Source organism: Prunus persica, chromosome G3, assembly GCF_000346465.2.
Source record: "Prunus persica cultivar Lovell chromosome G3, Prunus_persica_NCBIv2, whole genome shotgun sequence".
In the NCBI taxonomy this organism is placed as follows: domain Eukaryota; kingdom Viridiplantae; phylum Streptophyta; class Magnoliopsida; order Rosales; family Rosaceae; genus Prunus; species Prunus persica.
In genome coordinates, this window is record NC_034011.1 from 3,194,433 (window position 1) to 3,218,416 (window position 23,984).

At 37.1% G+C, this 23,984-nt stretch overlaps 3 protein-coding genes across 5 annotated transcripts; 1 reads left to right on the forward strand and 2 right to left on the reverse strand.

Moving 5' to 3' along the window:
• Positions 417-6,744, forward strand: LOC18782354 (aminopeptidase M1). 3 transcript variants are annotated; one of them, XM_007214862.2, is made up of 19 exons: positions 421-794; positions 882-1,027; positions 1,413-1,515; positions 1,726-1,912; positions 1,989-2,082; positions 2,529-2,682; positions 2,848-2,952; positions 3,053-3,169; positions 3,390-3,503; positions 4,014-4,196; positions 4,260-4,539; positions 4,723-4,844; positions 4,935-5,032; positions 5,265-5,442; positions 5,535-5,649; positions 5,763-5,830; positions 5,922-5,999; positions 6,167-6,244; positions 6,363-6,744. In XM_007214862.2, the coding sequence occupies exons 1-19, from the start codon at positions 570-572 to the stop codon at positions 6,543-6,545; spliced, it is 2,628 nt and encodes an 875-aa protein (XP_007214924.1). In that variant the 5' UTR covers positions 421-569; the 3' UTR covers positions 6,546-6,744. The 3 variants fall into 3 exon arrangements, with proteins under 3 accessions (XP_020416638.1, XP_007214924.1, XP_020416637.1); XM_020561048.1 differs by having other exon boundaries at positions 885-1,027; XM_020561049.1 differs by lacking the exons at positions 6,167-6,244; positions 6,363-6,744 and having other exon boundaries at positions 417-794; positions 5,535-5,651; positions 5,764-5,830; positions 5,922-5,992.
• On the reverse strand, positions 7,950-10,619 carry LOC18781650 (probable LIM domain-containing serine/threonine-protein kinase DDB_G0286997). The gene has a single exon (XM_020560906.1). It carries the CDS (start codon positions 10,350-10,352, stop codon positions 8,298-8,300), a length of 2,055 nt encoding a protein of 684 aa, XP_020416495.1. The 5' UTR covers positions 10,353-10,619; the 3' UTR covers positions 7,950-8,297.
• On the reverse strand, positions 12,385-16,167 carry LOC18781733 (60S ribosomal protein L18a-like protein). Its single transcript, XM_020558764.1, has 5 exons — positions 15,934-16,167; positions 14,176-14,248; positions 13,310-13,418; positions 13,113-13,230; positions 12,385-12,771 (listed from the first exon to the last, which is right to left on the reverse strand). The coding sequence occupies exons 2-5, from the start codon at positions 14,183-14,185 to the stop codon at positions 12,703-12,705; spliced, it is 306 nt and encodes a 101-aa protein (XP_020414353.1). The 5' UTR covers positions 14,186-14,248; positions 15,934-16,167; the 3' UTR covers positions 12,385-12,702.

The window sequence follows — 23,984 nt, forward strand, 5'->3', positions numbered from 1 at the left end:
AGTAGAAGTGATAGTTTAAACAGTTAAAAGAAATTTACCTAATTAATAATAAAATGAAATGTGGAAAAATTATCTTATGTGTCATTGTGCTATTGGTTGGAATAACAAAAAGTGATATCCTGTTGCATGAGAGTTTCTCTCCTAAACTACAGGGGAATGAGGTTTCTCTCACACACAAACTAAGATGTTATGGAATTTCGAACCTGAGATCTATGGTCTACAAGTCAATATCCCTTTTCACTAGGATATTTTGGCAAATAGATTAAATACTTGATTAAATCTAAAAACGTTTTCGCCCAACCAAAAGCTCTTTTCTAATTTTCACTCTGTGCATGAAATGATTCTTAACGTCACTTCTTTCCACCATTTATGTCAATGAACGACTTGACTTGACAATCCCACAAACGGAAGTCTAAAAGACACAAACAAGATAGGATACATGGGCATGTTGACTTTTTGAGCAAAAGCACAAGGCTGAAGCATCAGCAGCTAACTGCCATTGCCGCCTGGTCACGATATAAGCAAAGAAGCTTAGGTTACAAACGTGTGGTCTGAAGTTTTTCTCCGAAATGGAGCAGAAACAAAGCATAGAGCAATTCAAAGGCCGAGCTCGGCTACCAAACTTTGCAATCCCAAGGCGCTATGATCTTCATCTCAGGCTTGATCTCTCAGCATGCACGTACTCCGGCACCGTGCAGATTAACGTTAGCATCGTTGAAGAGACCAAGTTTCTTGTCTTGAATGCTCTTGAACTTGATGTTCATGAAGTTTGCTTCACCAACTCTCATGGACAAGTAACTGATTCTGATCACTGACTTGATCCGATTCGATTTTGTTTATTGGGTTTTCTTTTAACTGACAGTTTTATTCTTTACTTGTAGCAGTACCGCCCAAGTGATGTTGTTTTGGATGGTGATGAAGAATTTCTTGTTTTGGTGTTTGATCAAGCACTTGGTGTTGGTGAAGGAGTTTTGGGAATTGGGTTTTCTGCGGTCCTTGATGCGCACTTGAAAGGCTTCTATAAATGGTAAGAAAATTTGTATCATTTTGTAGGTAAATCATAAGTTGCAGTTGTGAAAAATTATTTTTCCAAAGGCAATGAAGTACTTTCAGGCGGGCTTTTTGTGGAAGATGAAATCTGTAGGCTGTCAAGTTACACAAATTCTTCATCCTTACCTGTCTGTTTGGTTGCTAAGATAGAGACAGAATACAAGAAAAAACTGAATTTAGAATTACCACTTAGCTAAGCTTAAAACAAATACAAGCGCCTGTAGTTTGGAAGGAAATAGAGGGAAAAAATTTCATTTATCAAAGAAAGTGGGCCTTTAATTGTGTTTTATTTGCTTTTGTCCCTTGTAGTTTCTTTGCTACCAAATAAGGTTTTTAATGAAAGCATTTGACAATTTGCACAGCACTTACTTGGATGGAGGAGAGAAAAAGAATATGGCCGTCACTCAATTTGAACCTGTGGATGCAAGGCGATGCTTCCCATGTTGGGATGAACCTGCGCTCAAGGTATGTGTATTCGAGAAGTTCCCGTAATTGTTGAAACTCTTTTCGATGCAATCTCTGTGTTCATTTGCTAAAAAGCCCCTGGGAAAGTTGAATCTTTTCTCCACCACATTGGTCAAACGGTTGTATAAATGTGTTTTTGGTTGTTCTAGATTTGCTTGAATCTGAGAGTTGCTCATTTCTGCTTTGACATTACTAGTACATTCTTGACAGGCCACCTTCAAGATTGCAGTAGATGTACCATCAGAGCTGACAGCTTTGTCCAATATGCCAATTATCAGTGAAAAGCTTGATGCAAATGTTAAGACTGTTTATTTTGAGGAATCTCCTATTATGTCAACTTATTTAGTAGCTGTTGTTGTTGGCCTATTTGAACATATTGAAGATACAACATCTGATGGTATGTATATAGGTGGGAGACTGTTCGATTATTTAACCGATTTGTCTTTAGAGACTACTGAAAAATTTGTTTGCAGGGGTAAAGGTTCGTGCATATTGCCCTGTTGGGAAGAGTGACAAAGGAGAGTTTGCTTTAAATCTTGCTGTTAAGACGCTTGATCTTTTCTCCAAGTAATCTACTTCATTCTTAGATGGAGGAATTTTTAAGTTTACGTATTTCGATTCTTTGTTTATACAGAATGACATTAGATCCAGCACTCTGTAATCTAACAAACATTCCCATGATTTTTGGCCTTCCCTTTTGTTCAAGGGGAGGTAAACTTTTAACTAATTTTCCCCCATATATCTTCCTAACTATACCACTGAACCCAAGCTAAATATCAATGCAAAATACAGGAACAGCTTGAATTTCTTCCCTCCACCCTTTGCGGTTTCCAGTTTCCACCTCCAATCATTTTCCAAATAATTGGAAGTAATCTCTGGAGAACCTGGAGTCATTACCCATGGGCCATGGCTACCCCTGAAAAGAAACAACATAAATTTACAATCCAAATTATACATAACTTTCTTTCTGTTATCTGTTGTGCTAATTCTAACATGGTTATGGTTTCATCCAGATACTTCTCAACGCCTTACTCACTTCCCAAACTTGATATGGTTGCGGTTCCTGAATTTTCTGGTGGGGCCATGGAGAATTATGGTTTGATCACATACCGTGAAAATGAAATGCTTTATGATCATTTGCATTCCACAACAGCAAGGAAGCAAAGAGTATATTTTCAGCTTTGTTACACTTTTGCAGTCATACAATACTCTACATAAATCACAACATTTGAAGGGGAACTAGAGCTTTCTTTAGTTTCTCTTGTATAGTTTCTACTCTGAAAAGTCCAGTGATGTATGTTCTATTCTATACCCTTTTTCTTGTTTTTTCAGATGGCAATTGTTGTAGCACATGAAGTAGCACATCAGTGGTTCGGCAATCTGGTAACAATGGAATGGTGGACTGATTTATGGCTTAATGAGGGTTTTGCGACTTGGGTAATTTTGAGTCTTTCATTGCTCTACCTTCCAACATAATAGCGTTGCACTAAATATAACTATTTGATTTTTGTGTGCCATCTTGATATTATATTGGCAGGTAAGTTACATGGCCACTGATATTTTATTTCCTGAGTGGAAAATATGGTCTCAATTTCTTCAACAAACTACTGGTGGCCTAGTCAAGGATGCATTGGAACAATCGCATCCAATTGAGGTAAAGAACAACAAATACTATTGCTCATTGTGAAAACTGCTGAAAACAGTAGTGTCTATGTATGTATATGGAACAGTACGAAGTCAAGGAGCAATGTAATATAATAGTTTCACTTGAATGACCAAAGTGCCAATATTTATCTTAACATTGATCCTGAAAAAAGAAAGAAAGGGGAAACTGCTCCACGCAGCATACTTACTGCTGTCTCACATAATTTCAGGTGGAGATACACCAAGCTCGTTCAATTCTTGAAGTTTTTGATGATATCAGCTATAAAAAGGGATCTGCTGTTATTCGAATGCTGCAGAGTTATCTTGGGGATGACATATTCCAGGTACAAAACCAGGTTAAACTATCCAGTCGAACTGTGTAATCAAATAATCCATGGCAGACAGGGTTGATCGAATTTTGTACCCCTATTGATGTCCATAAGTACCAATTAGTTTAATTTTTCATGCATCACCAGTAACTTCAAGTTTTCATAGCAAATATTGTACGTGGAAATACTTTCTTGTCACCAAATGCACCGCTTGAAATTAGCCCCGAAACCTGGGAAATTTTCTGAAATGCCAAGTGCAATCTAATGCTCAGTACTGAGCAATTTTTTCTCTTAAATTATAAACATAAACCCATGAAAACTGCAATTAATGGTTTTTTTAATCTCATAAAGTGCCAATGGACGTAGTGTTCTGAACAAAAAGGTCTGAATGGCAAAGACAAGTTATATTGTACTCTGAAGTCATTCTAGTTTGCAGTTCATCATCAGTTCACTCTGTAATGAGTGAAAAATTATTAACATTGTTCAATGTATCTCTTTTAACTGTGCTGCTTGATATTAAATCAGAAATCGTTAAGTTCCTACATAAAAAGATTTTCTGGAAAAAATGCGAAGACAGAAGATTTATGGAGTGTTCTTTCGGAGGAATCTGGTGTCAAAGTCAGCGAAATGATGGATGCTTGGACAAAGAAAAAAGGATATCCTGTTATATCTGTAAAAGCCAAGGAGCATATTTTGGAATTTGAGCAGGTACTACTGATCAATACCAAAATCTTATTATCTGCAGAAATCTAATAAAGTTTTGTTTTGCAGACACAATTCCTGTCATCCGGTTTGCAAGGTGATGGGAATTGGATTGTTCCAATAAATTTTTCACTTGCTTCGTACGACAGACACAAGAGTTTCCTTTTGGAAACAAAGTCCAGAGAAGTGGACATTTCAGATCTTGTTGATTCCTTTGATAATGAACAACTCTGGGTGAAGATTAATATCTACCAGAGTGGTTTCTATAGGGTCAATTATGAAGATAAGCTTGCAGCTCGACTTAGGAAGGCTATTGAGCATAATAGCTTGGAAGCAACCGACAAGTTTGGTATGTGCTATGTGCCACTTACTATTTTAACTAGAAATGATTTCGCATTGTCTTATGCATCTTGTATTCATTGACAACCGGTTAGTTTATTCTGTGGATTCACTTCTTAGATTGTTTACTTGGTTTTGTGGCACTATAAACCACTCATGACCAACTGATGTATAACTCCACATCTCATTTCAGGCATTCTGGATGATGCATATGCTCTCTGTGAAGCTTGTGAACAATCACTTTCCTCTTTGCTTTCCTTGATGGATGTCTACAGAAAAGAAGTTGATTATATTGTCTTAACAAATTTGATCAACGTAAGGATAAATTTCTGTATTTATGTTGGTGATTATCAATTACACCAACTATTTATGGTAGCATCACCTTTTGTGTTATATATCCAATAGGTTTGTTATAATGTCGTCAAAATCTCAAGTGAGGCCATCCCAGATTCAGCAAATGATTTGAAACAATTTTTCATCAATCTCCTTCTGTTTCCAGCGGAGTAAGAACAACTCTAACACAGTTTTAATATGGCAATACCTTCTTTGTTAAACTTATTGGGTTATATACATGCTACAATGAACAGTGTTTGTCCTTACGATGTATTCCAGTCTCTTTGAGGTCATGCTTGCAGTAATGTTCCGGTTTATGTGGCTGATACTTCATTTAGGATCACCAAAACAAAACTTTGATGCTACCATACTTAGATGTCATATCTGAATTTTTTCATGCAGAAGACTAGGTTGGGATTCAATACCTGGAGAGGATCATTTCAGTGCACTTCTGAGAGCAGAAATCTTGCAGGCCTTGGTTATCTTTGGCCACGATCAAACTCAGAAAGAAGCATTAGACCGTTTTCAGACATTATTGAATGATAGAAACACTCCACTTCTTTCAGCTGACACAAAAGGGGTAATTAAATCTTTATATGTATATTACATTCTCATCCTTATAGTAGGCACCTTCAAAGATAATATGTAGAAGTTCCAAACCTTGTCCTGCAGGCTGCATACATTGCCGTGATGAGGAATGCTAGCATCTCAAATAGGAAAGATTTTGAGTCTCTTTTAAATGTTTACAGAGAAGCCAATACAGTGCAAGAGAAGGAAAGGATTCTACGTAAGATTTTGTAATGGTGAATTGAAATGCCTTCTTTGACATTCCCTTTCCCTGTGTCTCTTGTCAGGGTGATAGTAACTTGGATTTCTGCATTATGTTTTGACCTTGTGCAGGTTTTTTTGCATCTTCTCCGGACCCGGATACAGTTCTTGAGGTTCTGAACTTTTTCTTATCGGATGAGGTATTTATTTGCAGTACTAAATTGTTGCTTGAAACACCTACACTTTCTTTGCCAGGTTTACAGATGTTTCATCTCAATATATTATTTTCAGGTTCGAGATCAGGATATTATATATGGACTTATTGGTATAAGCTTAGAATGCCGTGAAATAGCATGGATATGGTTGAAGGTATGGATTTCATTCATTCTTGGAAAGTGGAAACATGTTTTAGATGAATATCACATCAGTCAATACCATATTTGGAAATAACTGGCATTGTGAACTGGAATTAGGAAGCCCCTTCTACTTCTGAAGTTCACAATTTGAAGAGTTCAAATTTTTGGTTATGAATGCAGGAGAACTGGGACCTGATTTTGAGCAAATATGGTGCTGGACTGCTACTCACCCATTTTGTACGAGACATTGTGACACCGGTAAGCAAATGTATTTCTGTCCTGGCACTGTTAGGCAACTGGACTGGACCTTGTAAAACAAGGTACATTTCTTCCTCCGTCGTCCATTTTGCATTACTGATAAAGTCTTCACTGACAGTTATGTAGCAATGAAAAGGCTGATGAGGTTGAAGAATTTTTCGCGAGCCGTGTGCATCCTGTGATTTCTATGACTTTGAAGCAAAGCATTGCGCAGGTCCGAATCAAGGCGAGGTGGGTTGAACACATAAGGCAACAACAATCTGTGCAAGAGCTAGTCAAAGAATTAGCAGGCAAGAAATGATTATTGCCTGTCACTTGTACAAGTTGAAACTTAAAATATGTCAATTAATAGAACTTGTATAAGTTGAAACTTAAAATATGTCAATTAATAGAATCTGTACTGCTTGAGGCTTGAGAGTTTGCTTGCCTCCAAAGGTGCCAACTTGATATAAAGCAGTTAATTTGTTGGTCAAACACAAACAAATCAGAGATTTTCTTAATTGATTTCTAACAAGTTTCTTTCACTTCTAGCTTACTACTTCTATCCTACATTTATTTGCAACTTGATCGGATTCGGATCAAAATCCAATCCATTGACAGCTCTAATTGCATGCCCTAGTTGACCAATGTTCCAAAGAAAAATGTGTCTAATAAGAATTAATTATAAGCCGCCTTGTTACATCGTAATCAAATACATCATTAGCATTAGCATATGCTTAATTTAATTTTTTTAAAAATAAAAATTTACTTGAATAATTTTATGCCCCAAAGCCAAGTCAACTCTTGAAACACACTGTCTGCGGTGCAATATCTTTAATGAGTTAGGTCAAGTTATATGCCTTGAATTAGGGAGCGTTTAGTCCTCGTTCTAAAAGCAACTGACCATAATTCAGTTTTGTCATCCAGCTGTCTAATGCCAATGATGTAGACCAACAATTATTTTATATTTTTACACTTCTGGAAGGAAGGTTCACTTTTTTTTTTCTTTTCCCGTTGAGGTTCGCTCTAGATTTTACTATTAACCGCAAGCGAGAAATTGCAACATCAGTTTGATGTATTAAGTTGATGTCTCTAGTATAATTCATATAAGAAACTCAAGGAAAAATAATTTACATGACAATGTTCTTGCCAAGTGGTAATGAAGATTGTAATTGCAATTCAGTTTAAAGATGAAATGTAATTGCAATAGTAAATTTAGACTTGAATTCTCATTGTAATAGGTGACCACATTGCAAAAAAAATAAAAATTAAAGTGCTTACTCCTTTTTCTTCTATTGACAACAAAATTACATTGATTTGCTTCAGGTTTTGTTATAAAGATGTTGAAATTTTAATAAAAAAATTGAAATACTTATTGGAAAAGCATGTGGTATTGCTTTTTGAGAAAGCACATAATATAAGCTTCTCCAGAAAATACTTTCAAAATTCAAAAATGTTTATGAACGTTTTTGTCAAATACTGTTAAAAACGCTTTTGATATCAAAAGGCGTTTTTAGCCATTCACGAAGGATTCCAAACATGCATAATTGTTACATTTACATACTTATTCCAATGATCAACAGGAAACTCGCCTCCACACACAAACACAAGGGTGCAATATTTATATCTGTCACATGCCAACAGAGAACCATTACATCCATGCACGTACATGACAAAACCACACAAAATTGTATGGCAAACAACCAATTAATCCAATTAATCCAAATAAACAAATAAAAATTGGTACCAAATCTTGAATTCCATTCCCATACAAATTATGACAATCATGAAATCCCCAATTCCAACACTCAACACAGACCCTCATTAAATGCAAAATGCATTGACCATAAGAATTTTAGAAAACTAAATAAAATAAAAGAATTGTACTAACCACCAAACATTATAACATACATTAAAAATTCCTATGTAAATGTACCTCTCTATTCTCCAATGTATATGTCAGAAAACAACTCAAATCCACAAATTATCTATCTACCTTCCTCAACCTCAATATCCATACCCATATAAAATTAAAATAAATAAATAAAAATTAATTAGGAAAAAAATAACATATTTAGTAACTTGGGCCTTCTCCTTCTCTTGTATCTGGGCCAAGATTGGACCTCCCCCTCACAGAGTTCATCTTCTCCAACCTCAATCCAGCTCTGAACCTTGCAATGAAAGTATCAGCTTTGGTGTTAACATCTGGGCTGGGGCAGAACATGGCTTTTGGTGACTCTCCACTCTCCAATGGCGTTCTGTTAGTTTCCGTGGTTGGTGATGAAACTGCTGAATCCGGATCATCCCCATCGTCCAAATCAGGGGAGCCACTGCGTGAGCTGTTGTTGCTTTTGATTCTCACAAAGTCTCCGTGCACCACAAATTTCATCTCCGGCATTCTAAACGGCGGCAATGGCGGCGGTGGCGGTATCCGAGCCAATGGCGACTCGCCGCCACTGTTAGTATTCTCATCATCTCCGTTGATGAAGGTGCTCATCTTAACCGGCAATGGCGGCTTTTGGGTCGTCATCATGGGCCTCATTTGGGCCTTGGTTTTCGATAACTGTGCCGTTGAAGTGGTTGCCGCCACTGGAGGCGGCGGCGGCGGTTGTGGAATTGACTGCATTGTCTTCCTGGGTTTGTTGGATTTCTTTGTGGAAAACAAGTTGTGAAAGACCGAAGGTGGCGGCGGCAGGGGTGGAGGCGGAGGCGGCGGTGACGGCGGCGGAAGTAAAGAGTAAGGAGCTGAAGAAGCAGACGCGAGGAGACTCTCGAAATTTTCAACACTCTTTTGTCTTTGCTTCTTCTTCTTCCTCCTCAATGACGTGATCAAGAATTCTTTTGTAGTAGCCACCCCTCTCTTCTTCACATCTTTCCCAGCCGATTTCGATATCCGCGGTGGCGGCGACGGCGGTGAGGGCGGCGGTCGGGCAGGCGGAGGCGGGAGATTTTTCTTAGCTTCGAAATTGTCATTTCTCTCAAGGCTTTGAGTAGAACCCGAGTTTTCTTTCTCTCCAATAGCTTGGTATGTTCTCTTGGACTTGCGGATCGTTGGCGGCGGTGGTTGTGACGAAGATGGTGACCTCCGCGGCGGCGACGGCTGCAGTGGCGGATCAGATTGAGCAGTTGGAATTTGTGTGTGTGGTGAATTAACTTGTTCCGTACGGATTGCAAAAGTGTCAACTTCTATAGTCTTGGTTTGGACTTGTTCTGCTTCTTCTTCTACTGGTAGTTGTACGGATTCTTCATGCCATGACCGATGACGACGATGATGGAGCGGATCCGAACCCGAAACCCGATAATTGACCACATGGGTATCGTCGTAAAACCGCCACCGATCATCTCTGGCGACCCACGAAGCTTCCTGTTGCCGCAGATCCGGGTACGAACTGCTGGTCCTCACTCCTCTGTTCATGGCAGCACTGGTGCTGCTACTGCTCTGATTGTAGCCCGTCCGATCTGAATACTGATCGAACCACTGACGCGGGGTTGATGGATTTGACTTGGGAGCTTGTGGTGAAGAAGAATTGAAAACAGTTTGATTATGAACTTGATCATAAGAACTGGGGCTGCTGAGGTTGCCGTCATTGTTGGTATTTCTGCTGAGAAACCCACAGACAATTGCAAAGAGAACGAGGACCAAATTGAGAGAGTCCCAGCTTTTTTTGACCGAATGGGGTCTAAAAATTTGTGAAGTGAAAGACAAAACTGATGGGATTATAAAGAAAATAAATACAAGAGCTATGGCTAGCAAGGCCAGGATAAAGGCGCCGGAGCTGAAGAAAACAGAGGAGGAGGAGCGGCGGAGGCGGCGGTTGGCTTGCCGGAAAGAATCGGAGGGTTGGAGCCAGAATGGTGGAAGCATGTCTTCCTTTTCTTCCATTGTTTTTGGGTTCTGTTTGGTTTGGTTTTCAACTTTTGGTGTTTTGAGTAGAGAGAGATGAAAGGCTGAAGTTGGAGAGAAATGAGTGAACTTCTTTTTGCACACACTTTGCTTTTGTTGTTGTGGCTTTTGGGTTTGGTTTTCGTTTTGGTTTTGGCTTTTGCTTTTGGGTGAGGTGAGCTTTTGCTTATATAAAGGCAGAAGCCAAAGCAAGCAAAGCATATTTGTTTGTGTGTTGCCTGTCATTGCTAGAATGACAGCTAAATGAATTGCCAGATAATTGATTTTCTTGATAGTAAACCATGTGCTTTTTTTAGGCCATTTTTTCTTTTTTTCAAATTGGTGTCATGGTCATACATACACTCGTACGTTTCCGCGTATGACAATCGTATTCACATATAAAATTATATTTTAATTAAACCCTTAATTTTAAAAAATAAATGTTGTATTAGCTTATAGATATAAAGTGACTAGTGGTTGAGGCTCATCTATTTTGTTGTGTTTTTTTTGGATATTTTTAGCTATACCAAAAAAAAAAAAAAGAAAAAAAAAAGACTCTTTGCTCACCCTTTTAACCAAAGGCATACAATCAAGACTCTTCTCAATACTTGACACGTGTTTATGAGCATAACTATAGTTCTACAAATACAAAATAAAGAGTTAATTATGAGTAGGCTAATGAACAAATATCGAGTGTTGAGAAGGATAATGATGAAATCTTAAATTAAAATTATGAGCAAAAATATTTCTATTTAATATTGGATATAGCTACTATACTGTACCCGTGCTTTGGCTGCAAGAAAATTGACCTTTTTGGTCTCCAAAATGGTTTAGTGCCATAAAAGATGAGCAATCAAGTCATCTACATCACCGATTTCTTTTTTAGCTTTACATGCAATTTGGACTTTTTTTGTCTTTTTCAATTTGTTGGTTTTTGGCAATTAGTTTTTTTTTTTCTAGTCTAATGGATTTTGGTAATTAATTTATATATATATATATATATATATATAGTTTTCATACTTGTAAATTGATTTTGAATAATTTAGTCTTATGGGCAGGTGTGTGCCACCGCAACTCAGTCTTCGCAAGAAATACAGCTTGCACGTTGTGAACTTGTGCTTTAAGACACTGTCAGGAATCAGGATTTTGCCGGGGGTGATGTATGGATATCTAAACTAGGAGAAGAGAAAAATAAATAAATAAAGGTCTTATTTCACAATATCTTTGTTTTTCTCTTTTAAAAAAAATAATTTATAGTTACCCTCTTTTTTTTACTCTTTACTAAAATACAAAGTTAAATATTATGGAGACGAACATAGAAGAATGTTATGATCAGTCGCTCACGTGACGGTGAAATGCTTGAAGTTTGATGCATTGTGTGTGAACCGTTGCAAAATTCTTGAAAATAAGGACCTTGGTTTGACTAAGGTAGGGAAGGCACTCAATACACGACACCGTGTAGGAGTCCGTCCAAAAGAAAGCTTCTCGTGTCCGTATAACAGGTTTGATTACCAGAGGGTGGGATGGGATCCCAAGCTCACGTGAGAAATCAGGCTAAAAGGGAATTTGATCAATACACGATTGGTAAAACAGCACACAGAGAAAAGTTCCGTGGCTGAAAAACTGAAACCAGCAGAGTTTGGATTTTGCATGAAAACAAATTCCAAACGTTTTTAACTTTATTTTTATACAACTTTTTGGTACATAAAGTGATATGAAACTAGTTGATTGGTTTAGAAATTTATGGTGAAAGCGGCCCCCCTGCTGCCTTTATCCAAAAAAGAAAAAAGGGTGTTTAGAGCGACCAACAAACATATTTAATGTATCAATGGGAATGGTGAAGTTGGTGGTGAAGGAAAAGGGGTTAGGTATAATGACAGATTAGGTTTCTTAATTGTGGCTTCCCAAAGAAGTTCCTATCACTTGCTTGGATAAAGGATTTTTAGTAGGAGTTTGGAAGTGGCAATAGCAAGAGAAAAGCATTGGTTTTAAATCATTAGAAGGGATCGAACTCTTGACCTAACCAATTTCCCTAGCATTCGGCACCATTTGGATCAACCCGAATGACGGACAAAAGCATCATTTGCACAGCAGATTCTTATCCTAATTTGCAATCTAAGAACATGCCAAGGCGCAGAAGGATGGGATATTAAAAGTGTATACCAAGGGGCAGACCTCTATGCATACAAAGTTTGAGGCGAAAACTCATCATACCTTCTTCTCCCCTCCAATGGAATGTGCTTTAACTAGCTAATTCTTAAACATGGACCAAACCTGATTTGCAGCCTCTAGCACTTGAGTTGATTTGCAGATGTGTGCTTGCTTGAGATGATAATATCATGTGTACTTGTAAATGTGCTACCTATCTACAATATTTTCTGAATTCCCACTATTCCCACTATATGGGAGCTAAGCAGTAGCGTATATACACAGTTTTTGTCTTGCGCACTATTACAGAGAAGCCAAACTGCTTCAGGTATCAGTAGCCGGACATACCATGATGCCAACATTTTCCTGGCTTGCGCCTGATACGATAACAGGAAGGACGATTGAGCTAAACATCATCATAGAGAATTTTCTATGACGCCGACATAGGTTATGGGAGAAAGGATTTGAAAACAAAGACAGCTACCACTATGAACACAGCAGTTGTACATATCAAAGCCTGCAACAGTCACAACATTTGTGATTAGTGAAAGATGATAAAGGCTACAAGTTGCATCCTTTTTATTCATTACAACCACCCCACGCACCCCCACCGCCCCCCCAAAAAAAAGTTCAGAACTTTCCCATTTCAATCTCACGTATTTTTAAACTTTATAAAAAGAACTAAGAAAAGAAAAAAAAAAGGATCAAAGAGGGGTAGAGGGCAGGGGGGGAGGGGAATAGGAAAAATTAAACTCCTTCTTATAGAAAAAGATAACTGGATAAATAAGGGGAAAGTATTACCATATCTGGTGGTGTAGTGAGAAGAAAAAGGTGTGCAAACAGAAGCATAAAACTTACAGCTATTGCTGAAGCTTGGAGCCCAGTTCGCTCCCTTGGGTCTCTATGGTAATACTTCCCAAAGTAGAGAAATGCAGCGTAGTACCACATCACTGGAAATACAAATCCAAGCAAAAGACTGAAAAAAGAAGGATCATCCATTAGTGAGAAAAGATGGGGCGGGGGGAGGGCAAGAGAGAGAAGGCAGGAATACTCACGAAAACCATCCAATTCCACAACCAAAGCAAGGAAGCGGTTTGTCAAATATTCCCAATATCGGGTCCTCTTGATCCCTGATAGGAGAATAGTTGCCATTTCTATGGTTCACTACATTCACCAAATCACTTTCAGAACGTAATCCCATAACATCTTGCCATAAACTTTAACAGAAACGATCAACTATTACATTAAGCACATAGCTTTTGTATAAGCTTAGTCACCAATGATAAATTATAATGAGAAAAACAGGAAAATGAATTCTACATTTTCAGAACACATTTGAAACCTGCCCTAGGTGTTAAGGACTCCTAGGTGTTAAGGACTCCTATAGTCCTCTAAAAATCATTTTCACTCAATGGTCTGACATTTGACACTGTAAATGTAGGCTTGACAGCTCCAGAAGACTAAACAACTGGTATGGAGACCATTGATTTAATATAAAATTTAGGCTTATTTACTGTTTCATCCCCTGGAACTCGAGCTCGCTCACCCGGAACTCAAATTTCCTCACTTTACCCCCTGAATCTCTAAAAATTGCTGAAATTTAGTTCTAGGGGGGAGAAACAGTAAATAAGCCTAAAATTTAATCTTTAACAATTGATTTCAAATCTAAAAAATTAACCATTAAGCTGCCAGCAGCATCCCACATGAGCATGACAAACAAAAGTGAGAGCCAGATACTAATTTTTTTAATAAAAGCATGAAAAATAACAGTAACAATAATACATGCAGGTATATGTGTGAACAAAACTGTTTATCATAGCATGACAACTTCATCCAATTCACCACATTTTACTACTACAAACATTTGTCCCATTTTATATGGAAAAATAAATTGCACTAGCATGCAGAAGGAGTTGCATACTCTGATCCATCTGTCCCAAACACAATCACCCTCAGTTTTTCTCTCCACCTTGAAAGTAACTGTAGTATTTTTTCTGAAAAGAAAAGAAATTGTTATATGAAAAGTATTTGCTGTTAAACAAGTGAATATAGGTTGAAGTACGACAAAGGAAGATGTTGGAAGGAACCAATCCAAGACAATTTAACTGCTGCATTTAGGTAACAATGTGACAGTATTGGTTGAGATAAAAAGATGCAAACAACAGACACTCAGAAGAAACATAAAAAGTAAAGGGAGACAAAAGCAAATAGGTCATTATATTGCGCAAATTGATATTCCTGCAAAGAGAAGGCAGTTATTAACAGGTCCAGACTTGAAAGACTTATTAGTCATACAGCAATATGGTTGCATTTAGGTTAATGATCTGCACCTCATGAGAAACATCATTACGAGATAATCTTAACTACTCAAGGATGGACGCAATTTTTGATATAGAAATCATAGTCTATTACAATTCAAGCAGCATTTACTCAGAACTGTTACCCATTCAAAAGAAAGGGAAATGGCCTCCAAATGAAAATCATGTATAAAGGGCCTTCCCAAATTCTTGGTAGTGCATCCTACAAGGAAAGAATAATCACTCTGGCTAGCTAACTAAAGAGATCACAATGGCAGAAGGGAAGTGATCATCCTGCATAAATTCTGCATCATTTCGTCTCAAGGCCTAGCCATATTCCACTGGTAGATTAAATTTATCAACATCTTTGACTTACGAAGAATTGATAATTCCGTATCAAATTTCCACTCTAAGATGATCCCCATCACAATTCACCAACAATGATAAAGGCCTAAGATTGTAACTCTAGATTCTTATCGTTAATTGCATTTCCACCATGTAAAAGAATAACAGGATAAAGAGACTTAATATGGTTGTTGGGTTACAAATAGATTACTCTTCAAAATAAAAGAATCAAGAGATCATATTTGCATAAGAAATCTCCTTGTGCTGTCATATGCAGCAAATATCACTAATGATCTGCAGAATCAATTGCGATGATAACTCTTTTCCTTTTAGTTGAGTCTAATGCCACATGCCAAAAAGAATTCACAAGCTAGTTTTATTCTATTGTGCCTTCTCCAGAAGTGCCAGAGGAGTGGTGATTTAAGATGGCAACTAGCAAACCTCATGAGAGATTTGTTCTTTCTTCTTCTTTTAATTTTCTTGAAGTAGAAGACAAGAAAACCTCAATCAAGTGGGTTTTAGCAACACCCAAAAAGGAAGGCGAAAACGGTTCTTTTGTATATAGAAAGGCGTACGCACAATGGGAGGAAACTACCAGCAAGCAAACACAAACAGTTTTTCTATTTTATTCTTTGGGGTGGAAACAGCATTTCTGGTTACAAATCCACAAAAACCTTCCTCTATTTTTTCAGATAGCAAACTTTGAATTACATTACATTGCAAATCCCAATATATGATAACCAAAATAACAGCAAAAACTTTAGTGAAGTGTTCTAGGAAAATTAAGACAAAAAGCATTCAAGAATTACAAAAAATAAGAAAACCCATGTTTGAGCAAAGGATTTCCCATAATCAAAACAAAGAATTCATGTGGAAAGATCACTCTAAAAATTGAAACAAGTCAAACATGCAGTGATAGAAATCAACCCAACTCGGAATTTCCAATTCTTTCCCAGAAAAAAAAAAGAAAAAGAAAAAAAGAGCCGAAGACTGAAAGAGAGACGGATTTTGAAAAGAGCAAACGAGGAAACTTTTACCTCTGAAGAAACAGTCAAACGGAGAGCTGAAATTAGCAGAAGCGGCTTTCTGTGAAGGAGTGCTTTTGATGATTGCAAAAGCAGCTGCTGATGACGAGGAATGAAGAAATGGCTTTTTGGTACGAAGTGCCTTTCTCTCTAATCAAGTACGAACGTTTTTATCTCCATTGATAATCAACTTGAGAGTACAAAGGGGAGGACAGAGACAGGCTCTGTTGCTTTACGTTTTACAGTTTTAAATATAAAGAAACGAGAAAATTGCAAAATAAAATGATTGTGTGTGCGCGAGAACCAAGCAAGAATCTGCTGCAGCGAAAGATCCGCCATTAAACGGCATGTCGTACCTCATAACGGAAAAAAATATAGAAAGAAAGATCGAAGGTGTAATTAACAGGATATGGATTTCCACATTTAACCTGATAATTCCTTCATTAACTTAACATCTGTATTAAATTTTTATATATACAAAACTTTGCTACTTCCTAAATTAAATTAAATTTCAACTTATTGGTTTTTGGGTGGATTAACTTAATTTGAATCGGGTTGTTGGATCAAATTTACTTAATAAATCCCTAAATCAAAAATGAACTTATTTGTTAATAATCTATCAAAGGATTAATGACTAAAATGGTATCCTAATTATTGCTCCAGTATCATTTTGGTCCATCAATTAAAATTTTCATTTCAATGGTACTTCAATTCTTCATTTGGTATCAAAACGGTCATTCTGTAACATTTTTCATTAAACTGGATCACGTGGACGGCACATGCTCCAAATTTAGGAATAAATTAGACTTTTTACCAAAAAAATAAAAACCCCTAATTCCCTCATCACCCCCCCTATCTGTCCCACCCTCATTAACAGCCCTCATAAAAAACCCCAGCCACCACACACGCCGATTTGCCTAACCTGCAGCCGCACCCTCTCTCTCTCTCTCTCTCTCTCTCTCTCTCTCTCTCTCTCTCTCTCTCTCTGTGTATGTAGAATGGAAACAAGATGAAGGGCAGGATAAGTAATGGCAGCCCACAAATTGCACAGCACTTGAGGTGAATAAAATTTGAAGGCTAATTAGCATTACCTTTTGCAAATACATTAACTCTCCATCAATAAATAAATAACGAAAACAAATGTAAGCTTGCCACTGTATTGTGCCAAATTCCAGCACAATAAATTCGAAGAGCAGCAAAGCAAGACAATAGTTGCAAGTCTGTCAAATATTCTATTAAATGAAATTTCAACTTATTGGTTTTCGGGTGGATTAACTTAATTTGATTCGGGTTGTTGGATCAAATTTACTTAATAAATCCCTAAATCAAATATGAACTTATTTGTTAATAATCTATCAAAGTATTAGTGACCAAACTATTGCTCCACCAATTCTTCATTTGGCATCAAAACGGTCATTCTGTAACATTTTTCGTTAAATTAGATCACATGAACGGCACATGCTCCAAATTTAAAGATAAATTAGACTTTTTACCAAAAAATAAAAACCCCTAATTCCCTCATCCACCTCCCCCACCCAATCTGTCCCACCCTCATTAACAGCCCTCACAAAAAACCCCAGCCACCACACACGCCGATTTGCCTAACCTACAGCCGCATCTCTCTCTCTCTCTCTCTCTCTCTATGTAATGGCAGCCCACAAATTGCACATCACTTGAGGTGAATAAAATTTGAAGGCTAATTAGCATTACCTTATGCAAATACATTAACTCTCCATCAATAAATAAATAATGAAAACAAATGTAAGCTTGCCACTGTATTGTGCCAAATTCCAGCACAATAAATTCGAAGAGCAGCAAAGCAAGACAATGGTTGCAAGTCTGTCAAATATTCCATTTAATATTCCATTAAATGAAGAGTTGAAGGACTATTGAAATAAAAAATTTAGTTGATGGATCAAAATGATATTGGAGCAATAGTTACGGGACCATTTTGGTTATTAACCCATCTATCAAATTATCAGATCCAATTGAATCATATGATTTTCTTTATTAGACCAGATCTTAGTCAAGTGCAAAGTAGAGAGCATATCTGCTCTAACCAACTTTTAGTTAAGCTTATATATGCGTTCCATTTCCTTGTTCAAGTATCGTTTGTATCAAAAAATACAATCACATTAATTTCACATTTGATTTATCGATAATTGTCTTCATTTTATTGAAGAATGCCTCAGGTTCGACTTATATGTGAACAGTGGCGGATCTACAGTAGGACAAGGATGGTCAATTGACCCCTACAAGCAGAAACCAACGCCTGGGCAAAAAAACTTGACCCCTTAGGCCACCTTCACCGTAGCCCAATTTGCCAGGGCAAGAGGCCCCCCCAATAGGGTTTGGACCTCCAGAGCAGGAAAGAAAGCCCGGGCAAGCCCTGTGTCCCACCAACTCAGGCAAGCCCAAGGGCAGATCTTGCCTGGGCTTCAGCCCGAAGGCGCTGAAATCACGTTGACCTCAACAAGAGCAAATTCAAATTTTTTTAACCGTTGGCGCGTGAGCAAAAAAATTTGACTTCCACTCGATGACATCACCGCTGATGTCATCCCTGACAGAACCCAACGGGAAGACGCCACGTGGCGCTTCTCGGATGCTCCGATTGTTTTTTTTTCAAAAATTCGACGGTCCTCCTTTTTTTGGCTTAAAAAGTTGCCAAAAAATTCTGAATTTTTTCCCTATAAATACCTAACAATTTTATTCACTTTCCACACCAAATCTTCATACAAACTCTTCTCATTCTTCCAATATTTTTTACTTTCCACTCACATTATTCACTTTCCACACCAAATCTTCATACAAACTCTTCTCCTTCCAATATTTTTTACTTCCCACTCATATTTTTATACTACTTTCCATTTTTATCAAAAAACAAATGGCATTTTCTGTCGAAGTCGGAGGCGCGTGGACAACTCAGATATTGCGTTGTGTCAGTCTTGGTGTGAGAGGTATGAGTTGATGGTGTAGTTTTATAGAGGGATTCAGAAGATAGAGATGACACGTTGCACAATTTTAGAGGTTGAAAATCTTATCTGAAATATGAGATTATATATATATATAAATATCTGAAAATCTTATCTGACATGAAAGGTGGCGCAATTTTAGAGGATGAAAATCTTATTTGAAATATGAAATTATAATTTTTTTTAATAATGAATATCCAAAAAATTTATCTGAAATAAGACACGTGGCAACCGAGATTCTCATCTGAAAATCTTTTCTGAAAAATGATGGACACGTGGCAACCGAAAATCTTATCCGAAAATTTAATTAGTGTTGTAAAGAAGAATAAGTAAAGAAGAATAGGTGAAGCCCACATAGCCAACTAACACCCACTAAACCTAACCACACACCCACCAAACCAAACCACTACCCAATTGATTGAAGAATATTAATGATGTTGTTGATTGAAGAATATTAATGATGTTGTTGATTGAAGAATATTAATGATGTTGTCTACCAATTATATTGTGAGATGAACAACCTATGTCTTAGGCCTATAAATAGATACCTCCATCAAGAGAAGTTCACACATATAGAAGAGGAAGAAAAGGAAGAATGAGGGTGAGTGAGTTGAGAGGAAAGAGAGCAAGAGAGAAATTCTCCAAGAGAGAAAATTGAGTGAGCCATACATATTGTAAACACAAAGTTGTAGCCCTATTATTTTACATAGTGGAAAAGTTACTGCTGCTGCTCTCCGGGGATGTAGCCATAGCCGAACCTCGTTAAATACTGTGTCTCATCTACTTTACGTGTAGCTCAATATTCGCACATATACCAGTTCATTTTATAACACGTTATCAGCACGAGAAGCTCTCAGGTATAATTTTTGTGTTGCACTATTATCTATACTACTAACCCTTATGTTGATGTAAGGAAGAAAAGTAGTGGAGGAGCTGTGGTCTGCAAGAGAGATATACGAGCAAACCAACTGTGTGCAGATTACAGGTGGAAAGCATTTGATTTAAGAGACAAGCATGATGCCTTCCACAAACGATAATAATATTATCTGCTATACTATTTGATCGTGGTGTTGATGAGAACCCACCAATAATTGCCTTTACTTTACCGCAAATTTACTTTTACTTAAAGTAATATAATATATTATATTTACTGTATGGTGTAGGTTTATTACCCATACAACAGTATTTATTTAAAAGGGTGGTGCGGGTTTATCGTCCACGCCTCTACTTCTATTTAAATGTATGGAGCAGAATTAGTGCCCATACAAGCACCATTTACTTTACCGCACATTTAATTTTATTTAAAGTATGGTGCGGGATTAACGTCCATACAGCAAACAATTTAATTTATGAATTTAATTTACCGCACATTTACATTTATTTAAAAGGGTGGTGCGGGTTTATTGTCCACGCCTTTACTTTTATTTAAATGTATGGAGCAGAATTAGTGCCCATACAAGCACCATTTACTTTACCGCACATTTAATTTTATTTAAAGTATGGTGTGGGATTAACGTCCATACAGCAAACAATTTAATTTATGAATTTAATTTACCGCACATTTACATTTATTTAAAAGGGTGGTGCGGGTTTATCGTCCACGCCTTTACTTTTATTTAAATGTATGGAGCAGAATTAGTGCCCATACAAGCACCATTTACTTTACCGCACATTTAATTTTATTTAAAGTATGGTGCGGGATTAACGTCCATACAGCAAACAATTTAATTTATGAATTTAATTTACCGCACATTTACATTTATTTAAAAGGGTGGTGCGGGTTTATCGTCCACGCCTTTACTTTTATTTAAATGTATGGAGCAGAATTAATGCCCATACAAGCACCTTAACTTTATGAATTTAATTTACCGCACATTTACATTTATTTAAAGTGTGATGCGGGTTTATCGTCCATACCAGTAATTTATTTACCAGCAATTTATTTTATGGATTAAATGTGCTGTATGATGAGTTTTTACAGTATGCAGATCAGGACCAGAAGTTCCTTGATCCTCATCATACAATTACATCAGGACTTGAAGATCCTTGATGATGATGTTAATATGAGAGCTGGCAGTCTCTCCGGTACTATATTTGTAAACAGGTGATTAGACTTGAGGGTCCTTGATCCCTGACATGTAAATAAGGACCTGGGGTTTCTTAATGATGTAACAGTACCGTATTGGTTCATAATGCCGTACACATGGATGATAACTGTACTAGCAAATGTACTGTACATATGAATAGTGCCGTATACATGAATAGTGATGTATGCATAAATATTTACCATTTTGGGTAAACTATCACCATTCAAAAGGGAACCTACAGTTCCTTAAACTCATGGATGAGCAATTAAATGAGATGCCAGAAGTTCCTCAAGATATGGACAATTATGTAAGGACTTGAAGTCCAGAAATATGTACAGAAAATTGTAAAAATGTCCATACCATGAAAATATGTGATTTTGGCCCGAAGTTCAAAATCTAAGGGGATTGAATGTCCATACCATGAGAATATGTGATTTTGGCTTGAAGTTCAAAATCTAACAGTGTTGAGAACCTAAAGTTCCAACAGTTAAATGGACAATCCTTGAGGTATTGTTGCAAATTGTGGTACGCCACATATTTCTTTGGCATAAGAAAATAATGAATTGAGCCTCCTCACATATTTTGTTATATTTGGGCTGGAAGCCCATGGATCTAAATATATGAGAGATCCTGAACTTGAAGTTGTGGGTATATAGTAGTTAATGCTCTTCACTACTATATTGTGATATTAGCGTGGCTTTTACCCAATCCATATTTCATGTCCATTTGAAAAAGGGCAAATAAATTCTGAGTTTGTGTTTAGCCCAGGCCAAAAGTTCCGGGCTCCCATACGTTGAAATATGAAATTTGGGAAAGTCGATGTGGTTATTTGAACCTATAAGGCACAAGGTTCTAAACCGTCATTTTGAAAAGACGTAAAAACCACAGGTGCAAATTTTAAGAATGTGCGCAATTATTATAACAGGAAAGGAGCAAGTTGAATCGCAGTTGCTCCAATCAAGTTTTGCAAAGGCCATATCTATAGGAGGAAATATGGCTACAGTTTCCAAGATCCCAATATTACCTCAGATCCCCATATTATCTTTTTCTTTCCCAGATTCCAAAACTTCACGTGGCCTCCATTAATGTCTGTCGGCACTTTCGGCGTTTTCAAAGTATTATTTTCGTCAAAAGCCGATCTTGCTTTGCGGATTTCACGGAGCTACTTTTTCAAAAATACCCCAAGAATCTCGCAATTTTCCTATGGTTAATTTGAAATTCACCGGTTCTACCTATTCCTCTTATTTGTGTATAAATGTGTTACTAACGAAATTTTCTTTGCAGAAGACATCCAGTTTTCTCCATACCTAGTGATGCGATATCTACTTATTTTTCTTATCAGTGAGCACTCAATATGCCCGAGAAGCAAGACTATCTCTGATCATCCATTCAGGAAGCGAGACTATCCCTGATCACGTTTCCGCTGCATTAGGGAACTGTGAAGGCGACCTTATGCTCCAATCTCCTGAGGTCCTTCTAGACTAGGAGAAATGAGAGCTTGTTGTTTGCTCCCACCAGCTTCCTTCCTTGATTGCTTACCTTACCTTGCAATCAATATCACAATCTTTGTATCTTTTCTTTCTTTTTATAACTCTCTGTTCATAAGGGATTCTATTTCTTTAGAACGAACATCCGAAGAAAGAATCCATACGGTGATCCTAACTCTAAGGGTTATTTATTTATTTTTGACAGAGAGAAGAATTGTGACTTTTTGCTCTTGCAGGATATAACTAGATCATCAAGCGTTACTGGACCGATACGAGCTTGAATGATACTTGAGAAAAGTTTCTCCCACCTAAGGATGTAAGCAATACTTGTGTTATTTTATGCTTATTTGATATTTTATCTTGAAAGGTAACCAAATGGGAAGATAAGTCCGTTCCAAAAGAATGGCTTGTATGTATCCATGAATTATTAATGCAAATTTTACAGATTGTAAGTTGGATACATTGATAATACATTGCACAGATTAAAGTCCCATAAGAACAGAATATGGGTATAGCAGTGATCAATATGATGCACGCCTGTTGCGTAGCAAATGATGTGGATTGAAGTCCCGAAAGGACAATCCTTTGACATGTCAATATTGATATTATGCACGCCTAATGCGTAGCAAATTATATGGGTTAAAGTCCCAGAAATTAATTGACATGTATGTATTAATCTGTGGCATGCCTGCAGCATGACAGATATATGTATCCATGAATTATTAATGCAAATTTTACAGATTGTAAGTTGGATACATTGATAATACACTGCACAGATTAAAGTCTCATAAGAACAGAATATGAATATAGCAGTGATCAATATGATGCACGCCTGTTGCGTAGCAAATGATGTGGATTGAAGTCCCGAAAGGACAATCCTTTGACATGTCAATATTGATATTATGCACGCCTAATGCGTAGCAAATTATATGGGTTAAAGTCCCATAATATGGGTTAAAGTCCCAGAAATTAATTGACATGTATGCATTAATCTGTGGCATGCCTGCAGCATGACAGATATATGAGTTCTAAATATTCCAACTCTCTAAATAGAGATTATCCACGCCCTACTGTAAAATAACGCTCCATTGGAGGTTATAATCCACATTCTCACATAATAAAAGCCCCATGAAGTGGCTTGGGTACCCAAAAGCAAAGAAATGCTTATAATTGATGCATGCGCATGCAAATGAGAATGATGGGATCATGAATTGATGAATGACAATTTTTGATCATGAATTGATGAATGACAATTTTTGGTTTTAGAATAGATACTCAAATCATCAATGGGCTGTTTTGATTGGAACCACGTTCAATTATTAAATGTCGACAATATTATTGGCCAAAATGAAACGAGGTAATTCCATTATAAATGAGAATGAACGTGAAAGAACAAACCCACAGTACGAACCCCAAAAGATGTTAATACAGAAATTTATACTTGGGTGTTCGGAATAAAAGGGAATATACCTACTTTGTATGACACACTGTTTCTGGCAGAAACAAGGAATGTTGGA